Genomic DNA, 24,299 nt, shown 5'->3' on the forward strand with positions numbered 1-24,299 from the left:
GGCATTAATAGGTCATGAGTTATGCAAGTGTCATAAATTCAATTGTACAAGCAAATCATTCAAAATAAATGATAACAAAAAATTATAATTATAAATGTTATACAATCCTGTATTTCATTGTATTGACGAATGTTCTAGTTGTAAAGAATCATATCTTGAAGAGTGCTGACTCAGTTTACTCCTACCAGGGTTGTTAGTGGTTCGAGAGACGCCACGCTGCGGATCTGGGACGTGGACTCGGGGGCGTGCCAGCACGTACTGATGGGGCACGTGGCGGCGGTGCGGTGCGTCCAGTACGACGGCAGGCGGGTGGTGAGCGGCGCGTACGACTACATGGTGAAGGTGTGGAACCCCGAGACTGAGGAGTGCCTCCACACACTGCAGGGACACACCAACAGGGTCTACTCTTTACAGGTACCACTATTGTCCACACACTGCAGGGACACACCAACAGGGTCTACTCTTTACAGGTACCACTATTGTCCACACACTGCAGGGACACAACAATAGGGTCTACTCTTTACAGGTACCACTATTGTCCACACACTGCAGGGACACACCAACAGGGTCTACTCTTTACAGGTACCACTATTGTCCACACACTGCAGGGACACACCAATAGGGTCTACTCTACATGTAAAAGATGTATGTCTGAAGAAAGTCACATCTGAATGTCCTTGTGTTATGTATAGAGTTGGCTAGAGACTTTGACTTTAAGTGAGAAAAAAAATTATTTTACAGAAGTCTGAAGAAAACTGACATGAAAGAAGTCTTCTTTATCCATTAAGTTTGTTACATTGTAGCTTGCATTGACGACAGTCTAGTGTTCATGACTACCACTTGTAGCCACCATTTTTCGATGTGTTATTAGAAGATTTGAGACATGTTCTAACTGCCCCCCCCTCCCCGCCTGCCCCAGTTTGACGGCACACATATAGTGAGTGGTTCCCTGGACACGTCTATACGCGTGTGGGACGTAGACTCGGGGAACTGTCTGCACACGCTGATCGGCCACCAGTCCCTCACCAGCGGTATGGAGCTGAGAGACAACATCCTGGTGTCGGGGAACGCCGACTCCACTGTGAAGATCTGGGACATCACCACAGGGCAGTGTCTACAGACATTACAAGGTAAAATCCTATACTATATTACAGACCCCACACCCAAGGTGTCACCAAAAATTTCAGAAAGTATTAATAGTAGTTGGTTGAAAGATCAAGTCTGTGATATTTACTGTAAATGCATTTAAGTTTGTGGTGGTTCGATGTGTGCAGTTTTCGCGGTAACCTGTTCACTGCCAACTTAAAAACCATTGCGAAAATGCTTGTTCTATCTTCTGCCCGCCTACCACCTCCTTTTAAGTGCAAACTGAAAACCATTGTGAACACTACATTTTTCCCTACTGTGAAACCAAATGACCGCAAACTTAGATGCATTTACAGTACCACAGTTGTACTTGTATTACACAAATCTTTAAGTTTCACACCAATTCATGTCTTCACACCTTATAACAAGTCTGTAAAATTCTTTTGAGCTTGGTGTTGGAATGCTGTTGAACATACAATCCATTAACCCAAAAAATTCCTCTTCCATTTCAGGACCCAACAAGCACCAGAGTGCAGTAACCTGTTTGCAATTCAACAAAAAGTTTGTTATAACGAGTTCGGACGATGGAACGGTGAAAATCTGGGACCTGAAGACGGGGGAGTTTGTGCGTAACCTGGTGACGTTAGACAGCGGAGGCAGCGGCGGTGTCGTGTGGAGAGTACGCTGCTCGAACACGAAACTGGTGTGTGCCGTCGGGAGCAGGAATGGGACGGAGGAAACAAAATTGTTAGTGTTGGACTTTGACGTTCAAGAACAAGACCGAGAGAAGAGAGAAAAGGAGCAAGTGATGTGACGAAGGCCTGCGTGTCGGCCAGGGTCGCTCCAGGCAGGGAAAGCAGGACAAGACGGGCAGTTTCCACGCTAGAAAAATAACAGTTGTATAGACGTTTAACATACGGACAATATTGAGGATGTTTTTGATTCACTGCCATGCTAGGTATCTGTTGTGTCTTATTTTACTGCCTGTCCTAGTTCTGTTATTTTGTATTGTCAATTAAACCAATTGTCGTGTATCGCAAACAGAAGATGCAATAATGCATAAGTTATGCAGTACCAGTAGAACCCCCGCAATTGTGCCAAGCAATAATCTATTCCCCAGTCCGGGTCTTGCTCTGTTTTCCCTGTGGCTAGTCTGGGCCTGATGTAAATAGACGGTGCTGTAACAATGTCAGTCCACAGAGCTCTCTCCCACTATTGTGTATTTCTACCTCACGTTTTCTCGCTATGCATCTCTCACCCTCACAAACTGTCGCATGTGCTGGTGTGTGCCGGGCTAGAAGCTAGAGGCTCTTCTTTGGACTTCAGTTCTCAATGGCTACCACCACCAGTATGTTTTTTTTCATGAATAAAAACTGCAATATTCTAATATCTGAAATGGCTTTGATTCCATATAAAGATTTTACACTTAGAACAAAATCGTTCCTCCACAATTTGGTATTTTGTTTAAAATTTGCAAATCTAGGAAAGTTGGTGCCATTTAAGGTTGTGAATCTGAGAGTTTGAATCCGGGGCTAGCCTCTAGCTTCCTTTTGGGCTATATGTGTACCTATGCTTTGGTACAGATCATTCCAGGACGATTAGATTATAGAGGTATTGGAGACGGAATTACAGTCACAAGGGAAGACTTTTTGAGATATCTTTCACTCGTGGCTTTTCTCAGATTCAGAAAGTAAAAGATATCCCACCTCACACAGAATGTCGGTATGAAATTCTTCCTTTCTTACTAGATTTTGATAGCATTTAGTTTTCGACATGTACGTAAAAACAGTTGTACACAGAATTCTGTTGTTGTTTTTGTTTCAAGATTTAAGATGGGAAGGGAAAAGAGGAATATTGAAATTAAAAAGTAAGTAGTTGTTTCTCGGAATGTGGTATTAAAGTAAAACTGTTTTCCTCCAATTAACCATTGACAGCATATTTGCATTATGTCAGGGACTGATTTATTTACTGTTATTGTTGAAGAGATACCAGAGTACTTTTTTCTCTGCTGTCAGTCACGTTATTCTATGTTGGAAGGAACGATACTTTCTACATACGATGTTTGCATCTTGTTCCATTGTTTAACCCCCGGTGCCAAGTTCTTCTTTACCACCTTCTTGTATCCTTCTTTAGCCAGTACCTCAACATTTATGTGCAAATCACGCAAGGACTAATGATGTCTCAAATCAAGAGCAGAAAGTCTCATTTCTTTAGCCTCTTTTGAACCACATTCGTACTGTAGTACAGACAGGGCTGTTCCAGAAAAAAAATTGGAAGAAAACAAAAAATTCAAATATTGGGGAATGGCCTCTGATGAGAGTGTTCGATTAAGGTAAGGTAAAGAGATGTTTTTTTGCCGCACTGGACATTTTTTTCTGGAACAACCCTTTGCTAGTGCCACTGTACTATGCTGTTTCCTTAGCCTGCAATACACCTCTGTTCCATTCATACTTAGCATGATTTGTTAGCTGTTTCTTTATGAAAGTGGTAATAATCAGTACCCATCCAATGCATTGAGATTTTTCTGAGCAGTCCTACCAGAAAAGTATTATTTTTCTCTTCTACTGTATTTATTACTTATGTGGACAGTTCTAAACCTAATATGAACATTTAAATGTTAGGAGTTGGGTTTGATTCAGGGATGTTTTCTTATGACTGTTGGTTCAAAAGTTCTCATATGTGTGATTCAACTTTTCAACCCCAACCTGGATTGTTTTTGGTTCAACTTTTTTGGGGTAGAAACTCTTTGTCAAAATATACTGCTGGAAAGTTATAAGTGTTCAAATGTGGAAAATAATACCAGTAAGTTTTCCAGTATTTCTTCTCAAGTTTCGCACTTGCATATCTTTGTACCAGTTTTGAACCACATGTTTTCAGCTTTATATTGTACATAAGTATTAGAAAACCTAACATACTTACATCTATAGAGAGACACGTATTTAGTCCCTATGACTGGGTATGAGAAAAAGTTATATTTGTACTTGTAACCTCTTTGGTTAAGTTCCTTTTTGTTATCTTAAGAAGTATCAAATTTTTGTAGTCTTTTGTAACCAAAATGGCCCATGTAGCTGCATTAAACCCTGGGTTTTATGCAGTTTTTCCCAATCATTGTAATATTATCCAACAATTTCAGTTTAGGGTACATAGATGTGATGAAAGGGTATTATTTCAAAGCTTTTGGAAGAGAAAAAAATCAGCAAATTGGTCTAACTTTAGCCTGGAAACTATAGGGCTGCATTCTTCAGGCAAAGTTTTGGACGTACATTTCAACCTAGAACTATGGTGGACAGTATTTACTATTTGTTACAAAATGGAAACATGGTGTTGAAAAATTATGTTTCTTACTTAAGGGTAATTTTCTTGCCTCTTATAACAATTATTTTCCCAATTATGTAGCCTCACGCCACAGGCATAAGAGAGGGCTGATCAATATGTCCATTTAACTCTGTATTGACGTCTTAATTCAGAGCAAGGCTATAGTTGTAAAAGGTGATGTACCCAATCATTTTTACATTGGACAACAGCAAACAGACTTGCCTGTCATCATTTGTGGGTCAGCCTCTCTAGATGCCTGGGTTTGAAGCTACAGTTCTCAGCAAAGTCATGGCCAGTCCATGGTTCTGAGCGGTATACTGGGAGGAGTGTGGAGGCTGGGCTGTTGTGACGATACAATTCCTGTGGGATTGTCATGTGAAGCTAACTGTAGTTGGTGTACAGTTCATCCACAGGCGAAAAAAAACACAAGTGCAATAAACACCTTGGAAGAAAACGGAAGTAGTCTTGTATTTGATTTTCTGATGTTTTTCATGAACGGGACTTGTATGCTTGGAAAGTGTATGACTATGTGTTGGTAAACAACATGATATATGAAGTTAGCCACCTGTACAACTGTTCTATAGTTTCGTTCCTTCACGGTACAGAAGCACCACCTAGCGGGCGTTGACGGTACGTCAGCCATGCGCCAATGAGCGACTCCGATCGAGTCTTCAACCAGCGCAGGCGATTTCATTGTCTTGCGTCACCTGACGGAATAAAACAGCATTAAAGAATGTTTGATTCTCCATTGTCGATGACAAAGAATCGGTATTGCAGATATGGAGAATTAGACCACACTCACGCACACTAACTCGACTTTGTAGATGACATCCTTTGGACACCCCTAGCATCTATACCAGGCCCTATGGGCCGTTTTGGCTTATAATACTCATTTTGCAAGATGACTTCTTTCTTTTTTACTGGGTCGTTTGTACCCCTAGCATCTATACCAGGCTCTATGGGCCCTTTTTGGCTTATAATACTCATTTTGCAAGATGACTTCTTTCTTTTTTTACTGGGTCGTTTGTACAGCCCTGTGTAAAGGCTTCAAATCTGAAGCCCTGTCGCAGGGCTTCAAAACTTGAGCCTGTTAAAGGACTTCACAACTGGAGCCCTGTTAAAGGGCTTCACAACTGGAGCCCTGTTAAAGGGCTTCAAAACTGGAGCCTGTTAAAGGGCTTCAAAACTGGAGCCCTGTTAAAGGGCTTCAAAACCGAAGCCCTGTCGCAGGGCTTCAAAACTGATGCCCTGGCGCAGGGCATCAAAACTGAAGCCCTGGCGCAGGGCTTCAAAACTAAAGCCCTATTTAAGGGCTTCAAAACTGAAGCCCTTCGCACGGCTTCAAAACTGGAGACCTGTTTCAGGGCTTCAAAACTGAAACCCTGTCACAGGGCTTCAAAACTGAAGCTCCGTTTCAGGGCTTCAAAAGGTCTTCAAAACTGAAGCCCTGTGTCAGGGCTTCAAAACTGGAGCCCTGTTAAAAAGCTTCAAAACTGAAGCCTGTCAATACTCTCACTTCGTTTCTAATATGCATCAATTGGACATTTATAGTACATTATTGTTTCATAATGCTAGTACTATTGAGAACTGACCAGTGGTAATTTGTTAGAAAATATGATATGAGAAGACACTTATCATTCTCTATAGCTAGCTAGCTAACCGCCCTGACAAATAATTCGGCAATTCATCCATAAAACGAGTCTGGTACAGCTGTACATAGATACAATGGTCAATTCGTAAGTGGTAAGTCACTTTTTGTAATACATATCAATCCCGCATGGCTGCGTGATGGTAACATTCTTAAACTTCGCTTGACGCTGACCGTGTATAATGATTAAATCGGGCTGTCGCGATTGAGCTTTGAACTTTGTACCGACCCGCACTAGAGGCAGTGAGAATAAAACCAGACGTCACAGTGCCAAGAAAACAACGTGTACACCTCATAAAGAGGAGTATCACTTCCGTCGGCGACATCACGTCACTACTAATGATAGGCACAGACAGTGGTCAATCAGATTTAGTAGACTGAATATTCACAAAACAGTTCACAAAATTTGGAAAGAAACAAGCGCAGCAACATGGGAACTGGGCCGGAGCGTCGATGTTTCACCATTCTGCTAGTTTTTCTGGGATTTCTGATCAGACACAGGAGCAGCGCAGAGAAGGTTCTGTTGGTGCCTCCGCCAATTTACGACAGCCACTGGATGGCTCTGTCCAAAATTGGTCGTGCTTTGGTGGACAAAGGCCATACCGTCGTGGTTGTTATCACAGAGGACATTGGAGAAACAAGACGGACAGAGTGGCCTGACTTTCAGTTTGAAACATTCCAAGATCAAGGAACCCAGGCAAGACTCAATGAAGATCTAGACTACACCGTATCTATAGCTGGGGAAGAATCTCTCAAGCAATTTATAGAAAGTTTCATGGCAGAATCCGAAGGGTTAAAACAATACTGTTCCTTGTTGCTAGCGGACAGTAACCTGGTGGATCGACTGAGGACATCCCAGTTCAATGTTGTCATTTCTGACCCCTTCTTTCCTTGTGGCGCTATCCTCTCAGCCCATCTAGACATCCGGGTCCCTCACATCGCCGTTATGCGTGTGGATCCTTACTTACTTGACGAAAAAGCTGCAGGTTTACCACTGCCTCTGTCCTACGTACCTTTTCCAGGTACCGATTTTACCGATGAAATGACCTTTGTGCAACGACTTCAAAACGTCGTATCGTCTATTCTTGGACATATGATTGGACACTGGGTTGCGAGTAGCATGTATGACGAACTGGTCCGTACGTACATCGGCGAGGATGAAACTATTCAGAGCGTGACGTCACGTACGGATGTGTGGCTTTATCAAACCGACAATGTGCTGGATTTTGCTCGTCCCAGCATGCCCAACATGGTTCAGGTTGGAGGACTGAATGTCCAAATGGTCAACCCCCTTACTGAGGTGAGTTCTTACACTACTCACGAGAAGCGAAGAGAAACTGTCGGCAATAAAGCTTTGTTAGAAACTTGACAGATGTCGATTGAGATAAAGAAGGTTCAATGTGTCATATGTGGTTCATCTTTCCACAGGACATGGAAGCGTTTGTCCCGAGCGCTGGACGCGATGGTGTTATTGTGGTTAGTTTCGGGTCGATGGTCAAGACAATGTCGGCGGACAGGCGAGAAGTCTTCGCGGCAGCCTTCGCCCGACTCCGACAGAAGGTGGTGTGGCGGTACGTGGGAGAGAAGCCGACCGGTCTGGGCAACAACACCAAACTACTGGCCTGGCTGCCTCAGAACGACCTACTGGGTAAGATTCTCATTACAGTTAAACAGTCGGAAGTAGAATGATAATGAGAATACTAGTAATATAGGACATCATTAGACGAAAATCACGTTCTGAAACAAGAGAGAGAGAGAGAGAGAGAGAGAGAGAGAGAGAGAAAGAGAGAGAGAGATCATATATATACATACTTATAGTACATTACGGGGAGACTTTCTTTGCCTCTAACTTGCTGTATTTGTTGTAGCCCACCCAAAGACCCGAGCTTTTATCACTCACGCTGGGTCGAACGGAATGTACGAGGCCCTTTACCACGGTGTGCCCATGGTCTGTCTGCCGCTGTTCGGGGATCAGCCGGCCAACGCCGCCCGGGTGGTGGCCAGGGGACTGGGGGTGAGGTTGGACTTCAGCACGGTCACCGCCGAACAGTTGTACCAGGCCATTCTTCATGTTGTCACCAACAGCAGGTACTGTTGATGTTACATGGATGTGCAGGATTTGTGCAGAATTCATACGAATTTTACGGAATACATACGAATTTTACGGAATACATACGATCCATTACTAGAAGCATACGATCCTTACGGAAAATATACGATCCATTACGCAGAAACATACGATCCTTACGGAACACATACGATCCATTACGCGGAATGCATACGATCGTTACTAATTTGGAGAAATGTGCCTGGATCACGTGACACCGGCGGCAAATTCAATTTGGCGGACTCGGGATAACCAGTTCTTCGTACGATATCTTGGCTTTTAAGAGCTTAATAATGGCGTATCCCATCCGGCTAAACTCTAAAGCTGCTCTAAATTAAGACTGATGTAGGCTTAGACCAACTAGGAGGACCACACAAAACTAGATTCGGATATTCGGTGCTGGCGCGATGGCCAGCAAATTAGTAAGGATCGTATGTATTCCACGTAATGGATCATATGTATTCCGTAAAATTCGTATGTATTCCGTAAAATTCGTATGAATTCTTTGGCACCCCTGAAACTAAACACACGCATACATATCTTGTATACATTGTGTACGGATATACTTATTGGCAACAGCAACATTATCCTTACACTTTTTGAAGTATGTTTTTATATATGTGAGGCGTTCTATATGTGAGGTGAACGCAGGCAAATATTCTTTATAGCCCTTTTCTACGTTTTATACCCTACTTCACAGCTACCTGGAGACCGCAACCCGCCTTTCCCGCCTGCACCGTGACCAGCCCCAGTCACCCATGGAGCGGGCCGTCTGGTGGATAGAATACGTCATCAAACATGGCCGACTGCCCCATCTCCGCGCACGCGCCGTGGAGCTGCCGTGGTACCAGTACTACCTGCTGGACGTGGCTGTGTTCCTGTTTGGCGTCTGTTCAGCTGTCCTGGGTACCTTGTGGTACAGCTGTTCGTTCTTCTGTAGGAAGATTTGCTGTAAAAGTGGCGGCAAGCTGAAGTCTCAGTAAACACCTAGATACACCTGGAATTATGCAAATAATGTATGCTAGGTGATAAAGGTAAAGCAGTCATCCTCAATTGAGGTGACGCATGATGCTTTTTAAGTAGTGGTAGTGCAATGCTTTGCTACGGCTCGCGTTTTTGGTAGGTGATAAGATGACCTATTAACATTGAGATTATCCTTTTTCTGTATACACGGTAAATAAAGATGTAGTGTGATGCTCTTGCCCATTAAGTTCCAAATGTACTAGGCTAAGTAACGTAGGCGCTAGTACTAGAGTACAATGGAAATCGTTAGGATCTAGGAGTGTAAACAATCTAATAGTTTACTAGGGCAGCACTGACTTGATTTTGTGGATGACAGCCTCTGGACACCCCAAAGTTGAGGTGAAGGAACGTTAAAAGATGTAATTGATGATGAAGTATGTAATAAAGATATCATTGAACACACAGAACAGCTTATCACATGATAAGCAATATATCCTGGTGAGAAACAATCATTGGGAGGAAAGTTGTAGGTATGATTTATGTCCTTGCTGTATAATTTTGTGGTCTTGTGTTCAGATGTTTATGATACATATAAAATGTATTGATACACACACACACACATATGTAACAAAACGCTACCAGTTATCGTGCGATACCGGGGGTCACGTGGTCCTGACGTCAGCCTGACCACGCCCCGCCGCGCTGCCGTAGCCCCGCTTTCCGGAAAGATTATAAAGTTAGCGGTACGCGCCGGTAATGGAGAGATGAGGGGTCACGTGGTCCTGACGTCAGCCTGACCACGCCCCGCCGCGCTGCCGTAGCCCCGCTTTCCGGAAAGATTATAAAGTTAGCGGTACGCGCCGGTAATGGAGAGATGAGAGAGAGAGAGAGAGAGAGAGAGAGAGAGAGAGAGAGAGAGAGAGAGAGAGAGAGAGAGAGAGAGAGAGAGAGAGAGAGAGAGAGAGAGAGAGAGAGAGAGAGAGAGAGAGAGAGAGAGAGAGTTAACCAGACCAACCCGCCGCAGTTACTGTCTTAGTGCCGACTTAGAGTAGCATCATCGTCCTCCGTTACATTTTGTTAACCAACTGTATTGAGCTCGATAACTGCATGTTACCAGCAGCAGTACATAATTAATTTGTACCCACGCTCTGCTGCAAATTCCCATTCGTGTTGCCTGGCCCAAATTGTGACGTTGCGCCTTATTCATCACTACGTTATTTGCCTTTCATTTGTCTCGTAGTCTTGTTTTGCCAAATCCTTGGCCAAATTGAGGCTGAAGTTCAATTCTACCCATCCGAATCTGATTCCTTTCTTTCCATTCGTGCCGTCTGGACGTACCGGGGTGTGAATTTGCAATTGCCCCTGATCCCTCAATTAAACCTCCAAACCACAAACACATAATTTGCATATCTTGGCGTTATCTTGCACATTTTGCCCCAGTAACTTCTACTTTACTCTTGGCCTAACCACGGTGACGTTTCGCCCATTCGTTTCCGTTCAAATTGTTGGTTTTGCATCCCTTGCTGTCGCTTTAAATTTCCTGTTTACAGATTCAAGTTCAATGTTCCTTCCAACTTGTCCATTCGCTCTTCCCCGTGAAGTTCCCAGGAAGCTACGTCTTTTTGCCCCTGAGTACCCCTTTTCTCCGTTCACCAGCGCAAGTTTCTAGTTATTTTCGCGAGTTTTTCGTTAGCGCGTGGTCGTAAACTTTGTAGTGAGCCGCCAGTAATCTCCAAGAAGATCTATAAACGGTTGCAAAGACCGTATCCAACTAGCAAAAGGAGTTTTTATTGCAACCCGAGTTGCAATAAAAATTCCCTTTGTCAGTTGGATACGGTCCTTGCAACCGTTTATAGATTTTCTTGGAGATTAGGCCGCCAGACTTTCCTTGGCGCCTGTCATTTTAATTTTACAAGTGTTAATTCCCTCTTTGTTCTTGTGGCTTTGTCGTTTTTTCGTGAATTCTTTTGCCTTTTTTTAAATAACAACTTTTGCCGAGTCGGCACGGCACCGAGTCCGTAGTTGGCACCGTATAATTTTCGGTCGCACCTATTGTCTTCGCCATGCAGCATCCAATTCGCCGACACATCCGGACTGACACCGACCGACACGTCAACAAGTACGCGGGCACCAGCCGGAGCCCCATCCTCGCCGCAGCGGTCGCTGTCATCGCCCTGTCGGGGTACATGTTACGGTGGCAGCAGGAGGAGAAGGCCGTCGTCAGAATTTACCTGGTGGCTGCGGGATGGGGCGCGACACTGCCCGTCTGACAGACTCAACTGGACGGTAACGTCCATTCAACCTTTATCCGGCAGCCTTTATATACTATTTAATACTAGTATAATCCGCCACAATTCAGAACTCATCCGCATGGCGGCGCGAAGCTAACAAGTAACATTCTTAAACTTCGTTTGACCCTGACATGTATAAATGATTAAACCAGGCTGTCGCGACTAGCTTCGAACTTTGTACCGACCCGCGCAAGAGGCAGTGAGTATAAAAACAGACGTCACAGTGCATAGAAAGCAACGTGTACACCTCATAAGGAGGAGTATCACTTCCGCCGGCAACATTACGTCACTACTAATGAAAGGTCAAGTGCAAGGTGAAACCATGGAGCAGACTTCCTGCGGCAAAAGTTCGGCATCTGAAGAAGAGTTCAAACAAAGTTCACAGCCGACATCTACCAAGCGGATCTGGAAAAACCTTCTCGTGTTAGCCTCGGTTTTCCTTGTGAACTTCACGTCGTTTCGGGCCATACAGAATCTTCAGAGCACGCTGAACAGCGAGGCTGGGCTGGGCGTCGTGTCGCTGAGCTGTGTTTACGCCAGTATGGTGCTGTCGTGCCTGTACGCACCACTTTTCATCCACAAGGTCGGATCGTGCAAATGGACTGTTGTCGTCTGTCTGTTCGGACATGTTTTGTACACAGGCTCCAATTTCTACCCGTCCTGGTTTACTCTCATACCGTCTTCAATCTTGCTGGGGTCTATTTCGGGTCCGCTTTGGACGGCTCAAATCACGTATTTGACAAGTTCCGCTCAGGAATATGCCAAAGTAGCACAACATGGTAGCCCAGAGGGAGACATTTCCAAGTTCAACGGCGTGTTTTATTTCATCTTCGAATTGGCGGGACTCAGCGGCAATCTTATTTCTTCCCTAGTCCTTTCTAAGGGAAGACAGGACATCGGGAAGGGGGAGTTCTGCGGTGCGATGGATTGTGGGACTGAAACCAACTGGACTTCTAATCATTACGTCACCAACTCGAGCACGTCTTCCGTCATAAGTAACAACTCAACCGGACTTCCAGACGACAAGCAACAGGTGATAGTGTACACACTTTTCGGGGTCTTCCTTGCGTGCAACATCTTAGCAGCGTTGATTGCATGGCTGTGTCTCGACAAGGATGTCAAAAACTTGGAGAAGACGTCTGCTGAGTCAATCCAGGTGTCCCAACTTCTACTGCGCACAGTCCGAGTGTTTAAGGACATTGACTATGTGCTCCTGATGCCGTTGCTGGTGATCGTTGGGATGTCCGAGGCCATCGTGGCTGGAGACATCACAAAGGTGAGGAGTGCTTTGTATATAGAGCATTTTACGGGCCCTTTGCATGCTGGGAAAATGGAGAACCCTGGGTAGTTAGTAGAGGACGTCACCCGGCCCATAATTCCGTGTTTCGTAAAAAGGTCTGTGCAGCATAGAAAAACAATGGGTGAATGGTGATTGGCCAATCACGCCGGTTACGTGATCTTTGTAATGAAGAGAGTCACTCCCCTGAAGAAGAACATATTAGATATAGAATGTAGACTTTATCCTTCGTCCACTTTCAAGTCACGTGTTCATGAGGTGGTTCAGTGGTGCTGAAGAAGGCCTTAGGGGTACCGGTGACCGAAATCCGTAACCTCGCTGTGTTTTTGTGTTGGATCATGATTGAAATTGTACTCATGAAGCAACAGAAAGGAGATTTACACTGCACTCTACTGATATCTATCTATCTACTGACTCTGTAACGTTACTACGTTATTGTTTCAGTCGTACGTCAGCTGTGTCCTGGGTGTGCAGATGGTCGGGTACGCCATGCTGTCCTTCAGCCTCACCAGCAGTGTCTGCTCCCCAGTGTTCGGACATCTGACTAAGTACATGGGCACCAGGACCCTCATCCTCGCCGCCGTGGCTGCCAACACTGTTCTCCTCATTTACATGTTGCTATGGCAACCGGATGAGGACTCTCTTGCAAGGATCCTTTCTGTGTCTGGAGGATGGGGCGTGGTCAGGGCGGTTTGGCACACACAGCTGTACGGTACGTATTTCTTAGCTCTCATATCGGACTCCGAGAGGTACTCTATCTACTCGTATTTCTGCTTTTGCCAGGATACACACAATCGCACACACACACAAGGGTACACACAAGCGAACGGAGCACGCACACACAGACAACGTAAACTGTACACACACACACGCGCAAACACACACATAGAGACGTACACGCAAACGTATGTACATACCTATATGTATATGTATACATCGTACTTGTCATGGTCATCCCTGGTCTATTCCTTATCTCCACTGACTTATCAGTACATTAAAATGTGGTTAACTTTAATCTCCAAGCAGATGTAGGGTCCGGCTTCTTTTACGCGTATGTCTGCGTCATTTTCCACACCTTTCTATTGGTCCGCGTTTCTAGCTCGTCGACTCCTCCTACATCTGCCGGTAAACTCTCTAGGCGAGGCGACGGCCGCGGGCTAGGATGACGTAGACAATACAGGCAGTAAAAACGAGCCAGAACCTACATCTGCTTGGAGATTGATTTTACTTGTTTCAACTTCCAGCTGTTCTCGGCGCCACGTTTCCTAGCAACCAAGAGGCCGTCTTTGCCAACACCAAGATGACGCAAGGTCTCGGCAACATGCTAGTGTTTTCCTACAGCTCGGCTCTGTGCATGGACGTCAAACTTTACATCTACATGGCTATATTAGCGCTAGGAACGGTGGGGTACGGAGCGCTGGAATGGAAAACTCGCAACAAGAACAACACAGAAGCCGATACGTTAGACAGCACGGTAGATCGGGGGAAAGGTCGTGATGCTGCGCCGGAAACATGTGACCTCATGGAAAGGGAAACGTCGCTATAAACACTGATTTTAGTGTGGAATTCGGAAGTGCGGATTTTTTATACTCATCTATGACTTATATTAATCCATTACGTATGACAATAAAGATGTGTTATTATCTCAACAGTAATGATGGAAAAACTGAAACATGACTGGTGGGTACGCCTAGAAAGCTACTCATGCAGACTTGCTATCATACATCAAAATAAACATTGGTTATTGTATATTTAACAATATAACTGTACAACCATTTGGCTCGCCCCTGAGGCGTCGCCAAAAATACATGGTAACACTGGCCTCTCTCGACGGTACAATGAAAAGTCTTGGCCCATGCACTAGGGATTAGATCCGTGCATTTGCTGTTTGGACCAATAGTGTACTTCCAATAAAGCATCACTTGTAGCGTGTTTGTTGAGTGCTTCTTTCATGTACCGTGATCTTTAGCAAGGCGTCTTGGCAGCGGGACTTGTTGGATACGGAGTCTTACAGTGGACAACTCACATGGAGGCACAAGACGGTCATAAGAGCCTGGAACAATTAGGAGACCATGATAGAAACAGCCAGACATTGCTAGACGTGGATGTACGTACTTGTCGAAAGAGAGACATTTTTATAGTCGACATACCGTGAGGGGTGTTTAAATACAAGTTAAGTTACAAAAGTACATTGTATACGCAAGATTACTAGACTGGTTTGAAGTTCAGAATGATGAAGTTGGTTCAATTATTCTTGTGACCCAAACTAACAGTAGTCCCTGGAATAGTACCTTTTCGTTTCTGATCCAAAGATGCATTGATTAGATGTTCACAGTACACATGATTCATATTGCTAACACTATTGAAAACTGACAAACGGCAATTTGTTCAAAAATATCATTTTAACACAGAGGCTTAATTGTGTGACAAATAAATTCTCAATTCCGATTATTTTTTCATCCATCGAACCAGCCTGTGAAGACACAATGGCCAAATTGCGTGCAACACATATCAATGCCGGATAGCGGCGCAATGGTAACATTTTTCAACTTCGTTTGAGTTTGACCCTGACGTGTATAAATGATTAAACCGGGCTGTCGCGACTTAGGTTCGAACTTTGTACCGACCCGCGCCAGAGTACAGTAAGTGTAAAAACAGACGTCACAGTGCCAAGAAAACAACGTGTACACCTGAGAAGGAGGAGGAGCACTTCTGTCGGCAACATTACGTCACTACTAATGAAAGGTTAAGCTCAAGGTGAAACTATGGAGCAGAATTCCTGCGGCAACAGTTCGGCATGTGAAGAAGAGTTCACACAAAGTTCACAGCCGACATCTACCAAGAGGATCTGGAAAAACCTCATTGCCTTATCCTTGGTCTTCATGGTAAACTGGACGGCGTTTGAGGCCATACAGAACCTCCAGAGCACGCTGAACAGCGAGGCTGGGCTGGGCGTCGTGTCGCTGAGCTGTGTTTACGGCAGTATGGTGTTGTCGTGTCTGTACGCACCCCTTTTAATCCACAAGGTCGGATCGTGCAAATGGACAATTGTCGTCTGTCTGTTCGGACATGTCTTGTACACAGGCTCTAATTTCTACCCGTCCTGGTTCACTCTCATACCATCTTCGATCTTGCTGGGGTCTATTTCGGGTCCGATTTGGACGGCTCAGATCACGTATTTGACAACCTCTGCTCATCAATATACTAAAGCAGCACAACATGGCAGCCCCAAGGGGGACATTTCCAAGTTCAACGGCGTGTTCTACTTCATCTTCGAGATGGCGGGAATCAGCGGCAATCTTATTTCTTCCCTGGTCCTTTCTAAGGGAAGACAGGACATCGGGAAGGGGGAGTTCTGCGGCGCGATGGATTGTGGACTGGAATCCAACTGGACGTCTGATTATGACGTCACCAACTCGAGCACGTCTTCTGTGATGAGTTACAACTCAACCGGGCTTCCCGACGACAAGCAACAGGTGATAGTGTACACACTTTTCGGGGTCTTCCTTGCGTGTAACATCTTAGCAGCGTTGATTGCATGGCTGTGTCTCGACAAGGATGTTAAAAACGTGGAGAAGGAGTCTGCTGAGTCAATCCAGGTGTCCCAACTCCTACTGCGCACAGTCCGAGTGTTTAAGGACATCGACTATGTGCTCCTGATGCCGCTGGTGGTGATCATTGGAATGGCCGAGGCCATCGTGGCGGGAGAGATCACCAAGGTGAGAAGTCCGGCTTTGTATATAGAGAAATTTACGGAACCCTTCGCATGCTGAGAAAATGGAGAACCCTGGGTATCAAAACGAGAAGGACGTCACCTATAATTCCATGTTTCGTAAAAAGGGGCTACGCAGAAAAATAATGAGTGTTCTTGTGTCGGATCACGGTTGAAATTGTACTCATAGCGCTTAGCGACAGAAAAGAGCTTTATACTGATATTGACCGTTATTGTTTCAGTCGTACGTCAGCTGTGCCCTGGGTGTGCAGATGGTCGGGTACGCCATGCTGTGCTTCAGCGTCACCAGCGGTGTGTGCTCCTCACTGTTCGGATACCTGAGTAAGTACACGGGCACCAGGAGCCTCATTCTCGCCGCTGTGGCTGCCAACGCTATTCTCCTCATCTACATGTTGCTATGGCAACCGGATGGGGACTCTCTTGCCAGTATCCTGTCTGTGTCTGGAGGATGGGGCGTGGTCAGGGCGGTTTGGCACACCCAGCTGTACGGTACGTATTTCTTAGCTCTCATATCGGACTCCGAGAGGTACTCTATCTACTCGAGCTCGTACTTCTGTTTTAGGCAAGGATACAAACACACACACACACACACACACACACACACACACACACACACACACACACACACCTAACCGTAATCCTAACCCTAACGCTGGCCCCTTACCCTAACCCTAACCCTAATTTACTAATCTGTCAGTAAACTCTCTAGGGGACACCTAACCCTAACCCTAATCCTAAGTAATCCTAACCCTAACGCTAACCCTAACCCTAACCCTTACCCTAACCCTAATTTACTAATATGTCGGTAAACTCTCTAGGGGAGGCGACGAGCTAGAATGATATAGAAATACAAGCAGGAAAATAAGCCGGAACCTACATCTTGCTTGGATATTGATTTTACTTCTTTTTACTTCCAGCTGTACTCGGCGCCACGTTTCCTAGCAACCAAGAGGCCGTCTTTGCCAACACCAAGATGACGCAGAGTCTCGGCAACACGCTGGTGTTTGCCTACAGCTCGGCTCTGTGCATGGACGTCAAACTGTACATCTACATGGCTATACTGGCGGTAGGAACGGTGGGGTACGGAGCGCTGGAATGGAAAACTCGCAACAAGAACAACACAGAAGCCGATACGGTAGACAGAACGGTAGATCGGGGGAAAGGTCGTGATGCTGCGCCGGAAACATGTGACCTTATGGAAAGGGAAACGTCGCTATGAACACTGATTTTAGTGAGGAACTCATCTATGACTTATATTAATCCATTACGTATGACAATAAATATGTGTTGTTTATCTCAACAGTAATGGTGGAAAAAATGTTCGGCTGTTACTCCGATGCAACGTTGATCAAAGAGAACAAAAGAGATTCGGCAGTTATAATAGGTTTAGATAGCAGGCTAATTACCGTATACACATTACGTTCTGCCGACGTGCTGCAGACTTGCTACCATACATCACAAACTTTGCAGATTCAACTATATACAACCATTTGGCTCGCCCCCGGCGTATCGCAAAAAATACATGGTTCTAATAACACTGGTCTCTCTCGCCACACTATGATAAACGGTCTTGGCTCATGCATTGAGTGATAAGATCAATACATTTGCTGTTTGGACCAATAGTAGTGCACTTGTAATAAAGCATAACTTGTATGTAGCGTGTTTCTTGAGTGCGTATTTCATATGTATCGTGATCTTTAGTAACGTAATTTCGTTATAAAACTAGCCGAAAGATGCTTGGCAATTATGTGAAGAAACATGGATCAGAGACAATGCTGTTTGTGTCGCTCATTTCTTCGAGATGACTCAGCTCATCCTCTTCGTTCAGCGTCTCCACTTCGTCCGGCTCCTCATCGTCGCTGAGGAACCCCCTGGCGGCGGGAACCCACTCCCGCTCCCGCCGGGCCTGGTCGTCCCGGTCCCGCAGTCTCCTCTCCATGTTGGCGTGTCCGTCGTGCAGCACCTCCTCCAGACCCATGCCTGTCCAGAGAAAATGGAGCACATTATTTCCTGACGCAGATACGTTCTGTTATTCGACTTGAATCACTGATCACACATAGACCAATATCAGAGACCATGACATCAACATGACTAGCGGACGCCCCCCACAAAATCAACCGGAATAAACATTTCGCGTGTCCATAACTAATTAATTAGAAACATTAGAATGCTCTTAAGGTCCAAAATATATATTTCATATATCAGCGCCACAATACAAAAACTTTGAAGAGGTTTGGAGAGACGTAATTAGCCAATCCAATTACATTAAGTAAGCAAGTCAATGAACCAAACCACTCCTTTTCCTTGCCCATTAATCATTAACTTGCCCAACCTTACCGGAAGGCAAACATTGCAAATACGTAGGTAAGAGTCAGTCATCCATGGCCAAAATGGCGGCCAACATCTCAAACAGCACCAGGTACTGCTTAACGGTGGACACTGTCTCGTTCTCGGACTATGCCCTGTTCGTGGCTATCCCCATCCTTCTGCTGCTCTCGTTCCTAGAGAGCCGGGGCGATAGAGGACGTCGTTGCGGGAGCGAGGGGCACAGGTGCCGCCGGCCCGGCTTGCTCGTCCCCGTGAACTTCCTCGACACGGGACGGAACCGCTGGGCCTACGCGATTACCCTGGGCGCCTCCACCAACATGTGTGTGACTCTCTTCAACGGGTCTTTCGGTGATCACTTTGACAAGTGGTTTACGCTGCCTGACAACGACTCAAAGCCATGGCTACAGCAACTGATCGCTCTCGTTTCTGCTATGGAGGTCGGACTCGTGTATTTTCCCTTCCTGGTCTGCCTGAAAACTACGTACAGAATGGTCGGTTTGCCTCTCGGACTTTTCTACTCAATCATGTGGTTTGTTGTGTACGTCCTAGAACACATGGGGTGCCTTAACAATCCCACCTTTGTGTCAGTAGATTTAGAAACCACCTTACCGGGAGCTATATGCCATCTCATTCTAGTCGTGAAATTTGCAGAACTGTGTAAGAAGTTCTGGAGTAAAGGGTGTCGTGGTCTCGTCGACGACGACTTGGACAAAGTCGCACAGGAAGGCGACTTTCGATACATCCGACGGCTTTTGACAAAGACGAAGCCCAAGACAGAATCGTGGTATCGGTGGTACTTTAGAAAGTACACCCGTGCAGACGACGGTATCCGTTTTTCGGCACGTATGACAACAACTATGGTGGTGTCCTTCCTCTGTCTGTATTCACTCGCAGTACTTGAGATAGAAAACGGTGCCCTTCTCATTGAATATATACGCCAGAAATTCAAAAATATCGATGGTATGCTGTATGCTTTTAAGGTGTCTTGGATTGTATCAGGGGTAGCAGCGCTCCTGATCCACATTGTTTACATCCTCGTCATCATGGTGAACTACCGTAAACACATGCGGGCTCTCTATCGGGGGGATGTCTCCTGGATGCCGAGTAATTTCCAGTCGAGCACCGCGAACTCTATTTACTCCGGTATGAACTATTCCGGGACCCAGATAGCGTTCATTTTGTGGGGTTTTGTCGTCCAACAGGCCACGTTTCTCTTGATCTGTGGCGCACTGTACGGTCTCGTTAGTTATCCAAAGCTTATAGTTTGGATTCTGCAGTACTTAGGGCCGACGATAGGAGTCACCACTGCAACGTTAGCCGTTCAGATGTCTCTCTCAGCCTTCGTGTTCTCTCAAAGAAAAATAAACCCCACCGACAAGGACCGTCCGTTGGCCATAGACAACCGGAATTTCTACCACGTCACTTCCTATTTCATGTTCTTCTTTAACGTCATGAAGGGGCTGTTTACGTCACTGCTGCGGGTGCTGCTGGGAGGGTTTCTCGGCGGGATGTCGCAGGCCAGGATCGACCGCAGCGTCTTCATGCAGGGGTTCGAGAACTGGGACTTCGGGTTCAAGTCGTACCTGGACATGCTTCGGATTGAAGTCGCTCACAACCACCCGGTTCTACTGGTCTTCTGCCAACGGCTGCTTAACGCAGCGAAGCGCATGCGCGAGATCAAGTCATGGCGGGATCATAATCCTGAATTTAGACCCCTTCTCTCCGATGTAGAATTTAATTTCAATTCTAAAGACGCCCGATTTAAGAAACGCCTCAAGCTGAAGTGGCTTGTGTTGTACACTATCGTTCGAAACCCAAAAGTCGTCGGCACAAAAAAGCACGTCATCCGTATGGAGAAGAGTGAACGGGACCACGTCTATAGGTTCTTAGCTGGGAGAGTCTTTGCTGCAAAGACCGCAGGAGAACCTAGAATGAGTGAACTCTACGACCAGGGTTCTGGAAACTTACGAGTGAAGTCGCTCGATAAATCATATGGTACAATGAGAGAGACGGACAGATACAAGGCCCATCCCGGCCCATAGTGTTCTCTTTCACTGCAGAAGTAAGCCTAAGCCTACTGGCTGAAGAACTGCTTTGAAATCGTCGTTTTCTGGTAAGAAACGTGTGCAACTGATAATGCATGTTAAGTACGTACACATTAATCATAAGGCCATGTTGATTTGATTATGTGGATGACATCCGCGCGCGCATCGATTTTCGCCCATAAATCTTACAAAGCAGCTGCAAAATGAGAAAATATAACGGATACTAATGTCGTATCCTAATAACGTTTTTTATTCACACGTTCGCATCAGTTTTGGGGTTCCCAGAGGATGTCATACATGTATAATCAAATCAACACGCCTAAGCTTAAAGAATAATGTATGGAAACTTCATTTTGGTCAATGATATCTCCGTTGATGATTTATCATGTTTTCAAACCCTTGGAAAGCTTGTGTTTCTTTTAACCATAAACCGATACATTATTTGTCATAATGATACATTTATGATACGAACACCATGACTATGTGAATGGGTCAGAAATAAAAAAAATGCCCAAATTTACCTTGATCAAATGTCTGTCATTTCTATGGGCAACCTGGGCAACCCCGTTTAACCTGTCGTCGATGCACAGCATCGTCGAGACTCCTAGGTGTCTTGGTATGATGACACAAGTGCCCCCGTGGTATGGTAAATATATCCGGACGCATTATAGCCAAATGGTAATGTGCCATAAACCAGGTAGTAACCATTGAACTTGAACCCGAATAGTGTCTAGATTTGATCAATGGGGTGTACAGTAAAGTTGTCATCTTCGTTCTTTGATAGATATCCAAATGATCGTTCTGACATCTTGCAGAGGTATTGTAAACGGTTGCCGGATCTGTATTTTGAATATGTTAGCACATCCATCGTTCGACAGGTCTACGACAAAGTGAATATATTCTTAGAACAATAGTGTACACTGTTCGTTTCGCGTTCTATTCCGTGTGTGCCTTGGCGGCTGAGTGGATGTGCTGACAAAATCTAGCTGTCATTTGATGAAAACGCGTTGTCGGTCCTATCATTGCTTCCCCAGTGAAAATCACATATTAAGAAATCGTAAGAAAGTGGCCGCCACTTTATGTAATTCTCCATATAACTTGTTACTATTACTTGATACTTAATTAAGAAGGAAAAATGTGCTTTCACCTGTGCTGAAGAGTACCCATAGCAGGTTACTTCCACTACTCTTATAAACGCCTGAATAATTACAACAACTAGTCTTAGACGATGACATCTGAGACTTCCTGGTCCGCGCACTTTTAATCACAGAAAGATTTCAATTGATTCTGCAGAAATAAGCTAATTTTTGCTACATTACTAATGGCTTGTCAACTCTCTGTCTCCCTAAGACTACTGAGAGATGGGGGTGTGAACAGAAAATTCAAAGCCAACAGAACGTAAAGAGATGCAGCTTAAGTTGACGAGCTTCGACCATGTTTGTTGATTACCAGAAAGACGTCGAATTTGAAAATTGACAGGGACCCAAGCATATTTTTCCACCAGAAAATTTACCCCATTACTTTAAACGGGGTTCGGATACCTGTGTACATATGCAGATCTCTAGAAATCTCTAAAAAGCGAGAGGACACTGTGCGTATTTGTGCCGAAAATGTCAGGCTATAGTTTCTCACTGGGTATGGAAGCCCCGGTAAACTAACGCAGAGTAGTCGGCGATCAATTTTTCTGCTGTATGTCAAGGAGTTAACGTTAAATGTGGGGTCGTGTGGCGCAACGGCAGCGTGTTCGGCCCAGAAACCTACGGTCCCAGGTTCGAATCTGACGCCACCGATGTTGTTCCCTCGGGAAAAGTACTTTGCAAGACTGTCCTCACTCCACCCAGGTGTAAAAATTGGTATATTGTTCTCTGTACGTGGCACTTTTTAAGATAAGTTATGAAAAGCTTGAGTGCAGTGCCACGTCGTCCTTAATTGTCTGTTCAAAGAGCGAAGTAAAGAAACAAGTGCTTTCAAAAAGCTGCCATTTTCGCGTGAATGAAGATGATTATTTACAGGTGGTTAGTTGGGGATTATATTATAATGGCATGTGATATACAATATGACATCTGTGGCATTTACCTAAGGTAAAGATAAGTTTCTGAAAAATTATAAGTTATACAAATGAGGTCCACATAACAAATTAAATATTTGTTTATAATTTAAGTAAATGGCGCAGGCCGCGAAAATGGTAAAAAGGTACCTATGGTCCTCCGCATCCTGTACATCCTGAGGTAGCGGCAGTCCTGTATGGCTGTGTCCACAACAGGTATGACGTCCTTACGGCACACCTCGTACCCTCTTTTCTCCAAGTTCAGCGGCTTGTTCTTATACGAGGGCCGTAACCAGCCCTGCGGCCTGAAGACTCTCTGTCCCGCCCGACTTCGGCTGCTCTGCGATGTCCGGGCACGCTGCTTGGCAGCCAGGATACGGGCCCGTATTTCCTCATCCAGCATGGATGTCTTCGCCGTTTTCTGAGCAGACTGCTTGGTTGCAACACCGTCGCTTTGGACGGATAGACCTTGTGTCAGCGGTCCCGAATTCGGTACTACATACTCCATTGAGAAAATAACGTAACCCTACATTAATGTAAAGGAATTTGGGGGAGAAGTACCGTATAACCTGCATGTGAACACTTTAACGCTGGACTGCTGATTCAGACACTTGTACAAGTGAGTCGCAAGGAAAGGTCTGTCACGGTTAGCTGACGATGGCACTTCCTTCAAGCACTCCTTTAGTACCGCGTGTTGTTCAGAAGACTCATTTCAGTGTGCAAAATAAGAAAGGTGTATCTTAAAAGACCACTTCAAGAAGACCACAGCCAGGACGTGATACTCGGAAATTCTTCGCAGTAAGAGCGTGGAGAAAAAGATACTTGAATTGAGTACTTCCCGTGTATGTTTTGCCCAATCTTTACGTTGCGTTTGGATCAAAACAGACATTTCAATCACGAAAACAAATGACGCATTGATCATCTAAATCCCATTGCAGTTTTGATGCAACAGATAGTATACCGTTCATATGGAGAGATTATTTTAGTAAAAGTGAAATATTTCTATCTATTTAGACAAAAATTTCAAGATCATAGCATGAAGGAACAGAAATTCAAGAACGTCTTAATCTTCAACAATCTCCTTTCACGAAAAGCAGTCGACTGGTCATCATACTTTCTGTGTTGAGTATCATAAGGTACAGGTGTACATTCCAACCGATCACTTTCACTTCTCTTTTGTTTGGTTGTAAGGTTCACTGCACACAGCAAAGGATTAACCGATTCTGTGCCATGTAATGGCTTGCTATGCACAGACGGTAGGCTAAATATATAAAAGAATCAAAACTCCTGCGAATGTTTCAAGATTTACAGTATTTCGTTGAAGATCCCAAGCAATGCATAATGTTTCCTGTACCTCTCAGATTCGTATTTGTGAAGTTCAATAACTAAATTAAAAACAACATACCTGGCAAAGATACAAGGTCATGGAATTCATTTGC

The 24,299-nt window shown here is 44.9% G+C and overlaps 6 protein-coding genes across 7 annotated transcripts in view; 5 read left to right on the forward strand and 1 right to left on the reverse strand.

The window, feature by feature from the left end:
* The window catches only part of LOC136436472 (F-box/WD repeat-containing protein 7-like), a 37,668-nt gene extending 32,808 nt beyond the window's left edge, over nucleotides 1–4,860 (forward strand). For both annotated transcript variants that reach the window (XM_066430472.1, XM_066430473.1), the window contains exons 9-11: nucleotides 189–414; nucleotides 920–1,130; nucleotides 1,599–4,860. In XM_066430472.1, the coding sequence (XP_066286569.1) occupies nucleotides 189–414; nucleotides 920–1,130; nucleotides 1,599–1,900 (739 nt within the window). In that variant the 3' untranslated portion in view covers nucleotides 1,901–4,860. The remainder of the gene's footprint in view (nucleotides 1–188; nucleotides 415–919; nucleotides 1,131–1,598) is intronic.
* A 1,399-nt stretch (nucleotides 4,861–6,259) lies between these two features.
* Nucleotides 6,260–9,735, forward strand: LOC136436474 (UDP-glucuronosyltransferase 2C1-like). Its single transcript, XM_066430474.1, has 4 exons — nucleotides 6,260–7,349; nucleotides 7,478–7,697; nucleotides 7,918–8,137; nucleotides 8,857–9,735. Exons 1-4 carry the CDS (start codon nucleotides 6,480–6,482, stop codon nucleotides 9,137–9,139), a joined length of 1,593 nt encoding a protein of 530 aa, XP_066286571.1. The 5' UTR covers nucleotides 6,260–6,479; the 3' UTR covers nucleotides 9,140–9,735.
* Nucleotides 9,736–11,008: 1,273 nt separating this feature from the next.
* Nucleotides 11,009–14,634, forward strand: LOC136436477 (protein unc-93 homolog A-like). The gene is made up of 3 exons (XM_066430478.1): nucleotides 11,009–12,686; nucleotides 13,152–13,419; nucleotides 13,952–14,634. Exons 1-3 carry the CDS (start codon nucleotides 11,706–11,708, stop codon nucleotides 14,251–14,253), a joined length of 1,551 nt encoding a protein of 516 aa, XP_066286575.1. The 5' UTR covers nucleotides 11,009–11,705; the 3' UTR covers nucleotides 14,254–14,634.
* Nucleotides 14,635–15,296: 662 nt separating this feature from the next.
* LOC136436478 (protein unc-93 homolog A-like) lies at nucleotides 15,297–17,659 on the forward strand. Its single transcript, XM_066430479.1, has 3 exons — nucleotides 15,297–16,426; nucleotides 16,662–16,929; nucleotides 17,358–17,659. Exons 1-3 carry the CDS (start codon nucleotides 15,473–15,475, stop codon nucleotides 17,657–17,659), a joined length of 1,524 nt encoding a protein of 507 aa, XP_066286576.1. The 5' UTR covers nucleotides 15,297–15,472.
* A 57-nt stretch (nucleotides 17,660–17,716) lies between these two features.
* On the reverse strand, nucleotides 17,717–24,270 carry LOC136436481 (uncharacterized). The gene is made up of 2 exons (XM_066430484.1): nucleotides 23,011–24,270; nucleotides 17,717–18,420 (listed from the first exon to the last, which is right to left on the reverse strand). The coding sequence occupies exons 1-2, from the start codon at nucleotides 23,366–23,368 to the stop codon at nucleotides 18,185–18,187; spliced, it is 594 nt and encodes a 197-aa protein (XP_066286581.1). The 5' UTR covers nucleotides 23,369–24,270; the 3' UTR covers nucleotides 17,717–18,184.
* On the forward strand, nucleotides 18,782–21,333 carry LOC136436475 (stimulated by retinoic acid gene 6 protein-like). The gene has a single exon (XM_066430475.1). It carries the CDS (start codon nucleotides 18,822–18,824, stop codon nucleotides 20,808–20,810), a length of 1,989 nt encoding a protein of 662 aa, XP_066286572.1. The 5' UTR covers nucleotides 18,782–18,821; the 3' UTR covers nucleotides 20,811–21,333.
* Nucleotides 24,271–24,299: the final 29 nt, after the last annotated feature.

The sequence above is a fragment of the Branchiostoma lanceolatum genome, chromosome 6, assembly GCF_035083965.1.
Source record: "Branchiostoma lanceolatum isolate klBraLanc5 chromosome 6, klBraLanc5.hap2, whole genome shotgun sequence".
NCBI lineage: Eukaryota > Metazoa > Chordata > Leptocardii > Amphioxiformes > Branchiostomatidae > Branchiostoma > Branchiostoma lanceolatum.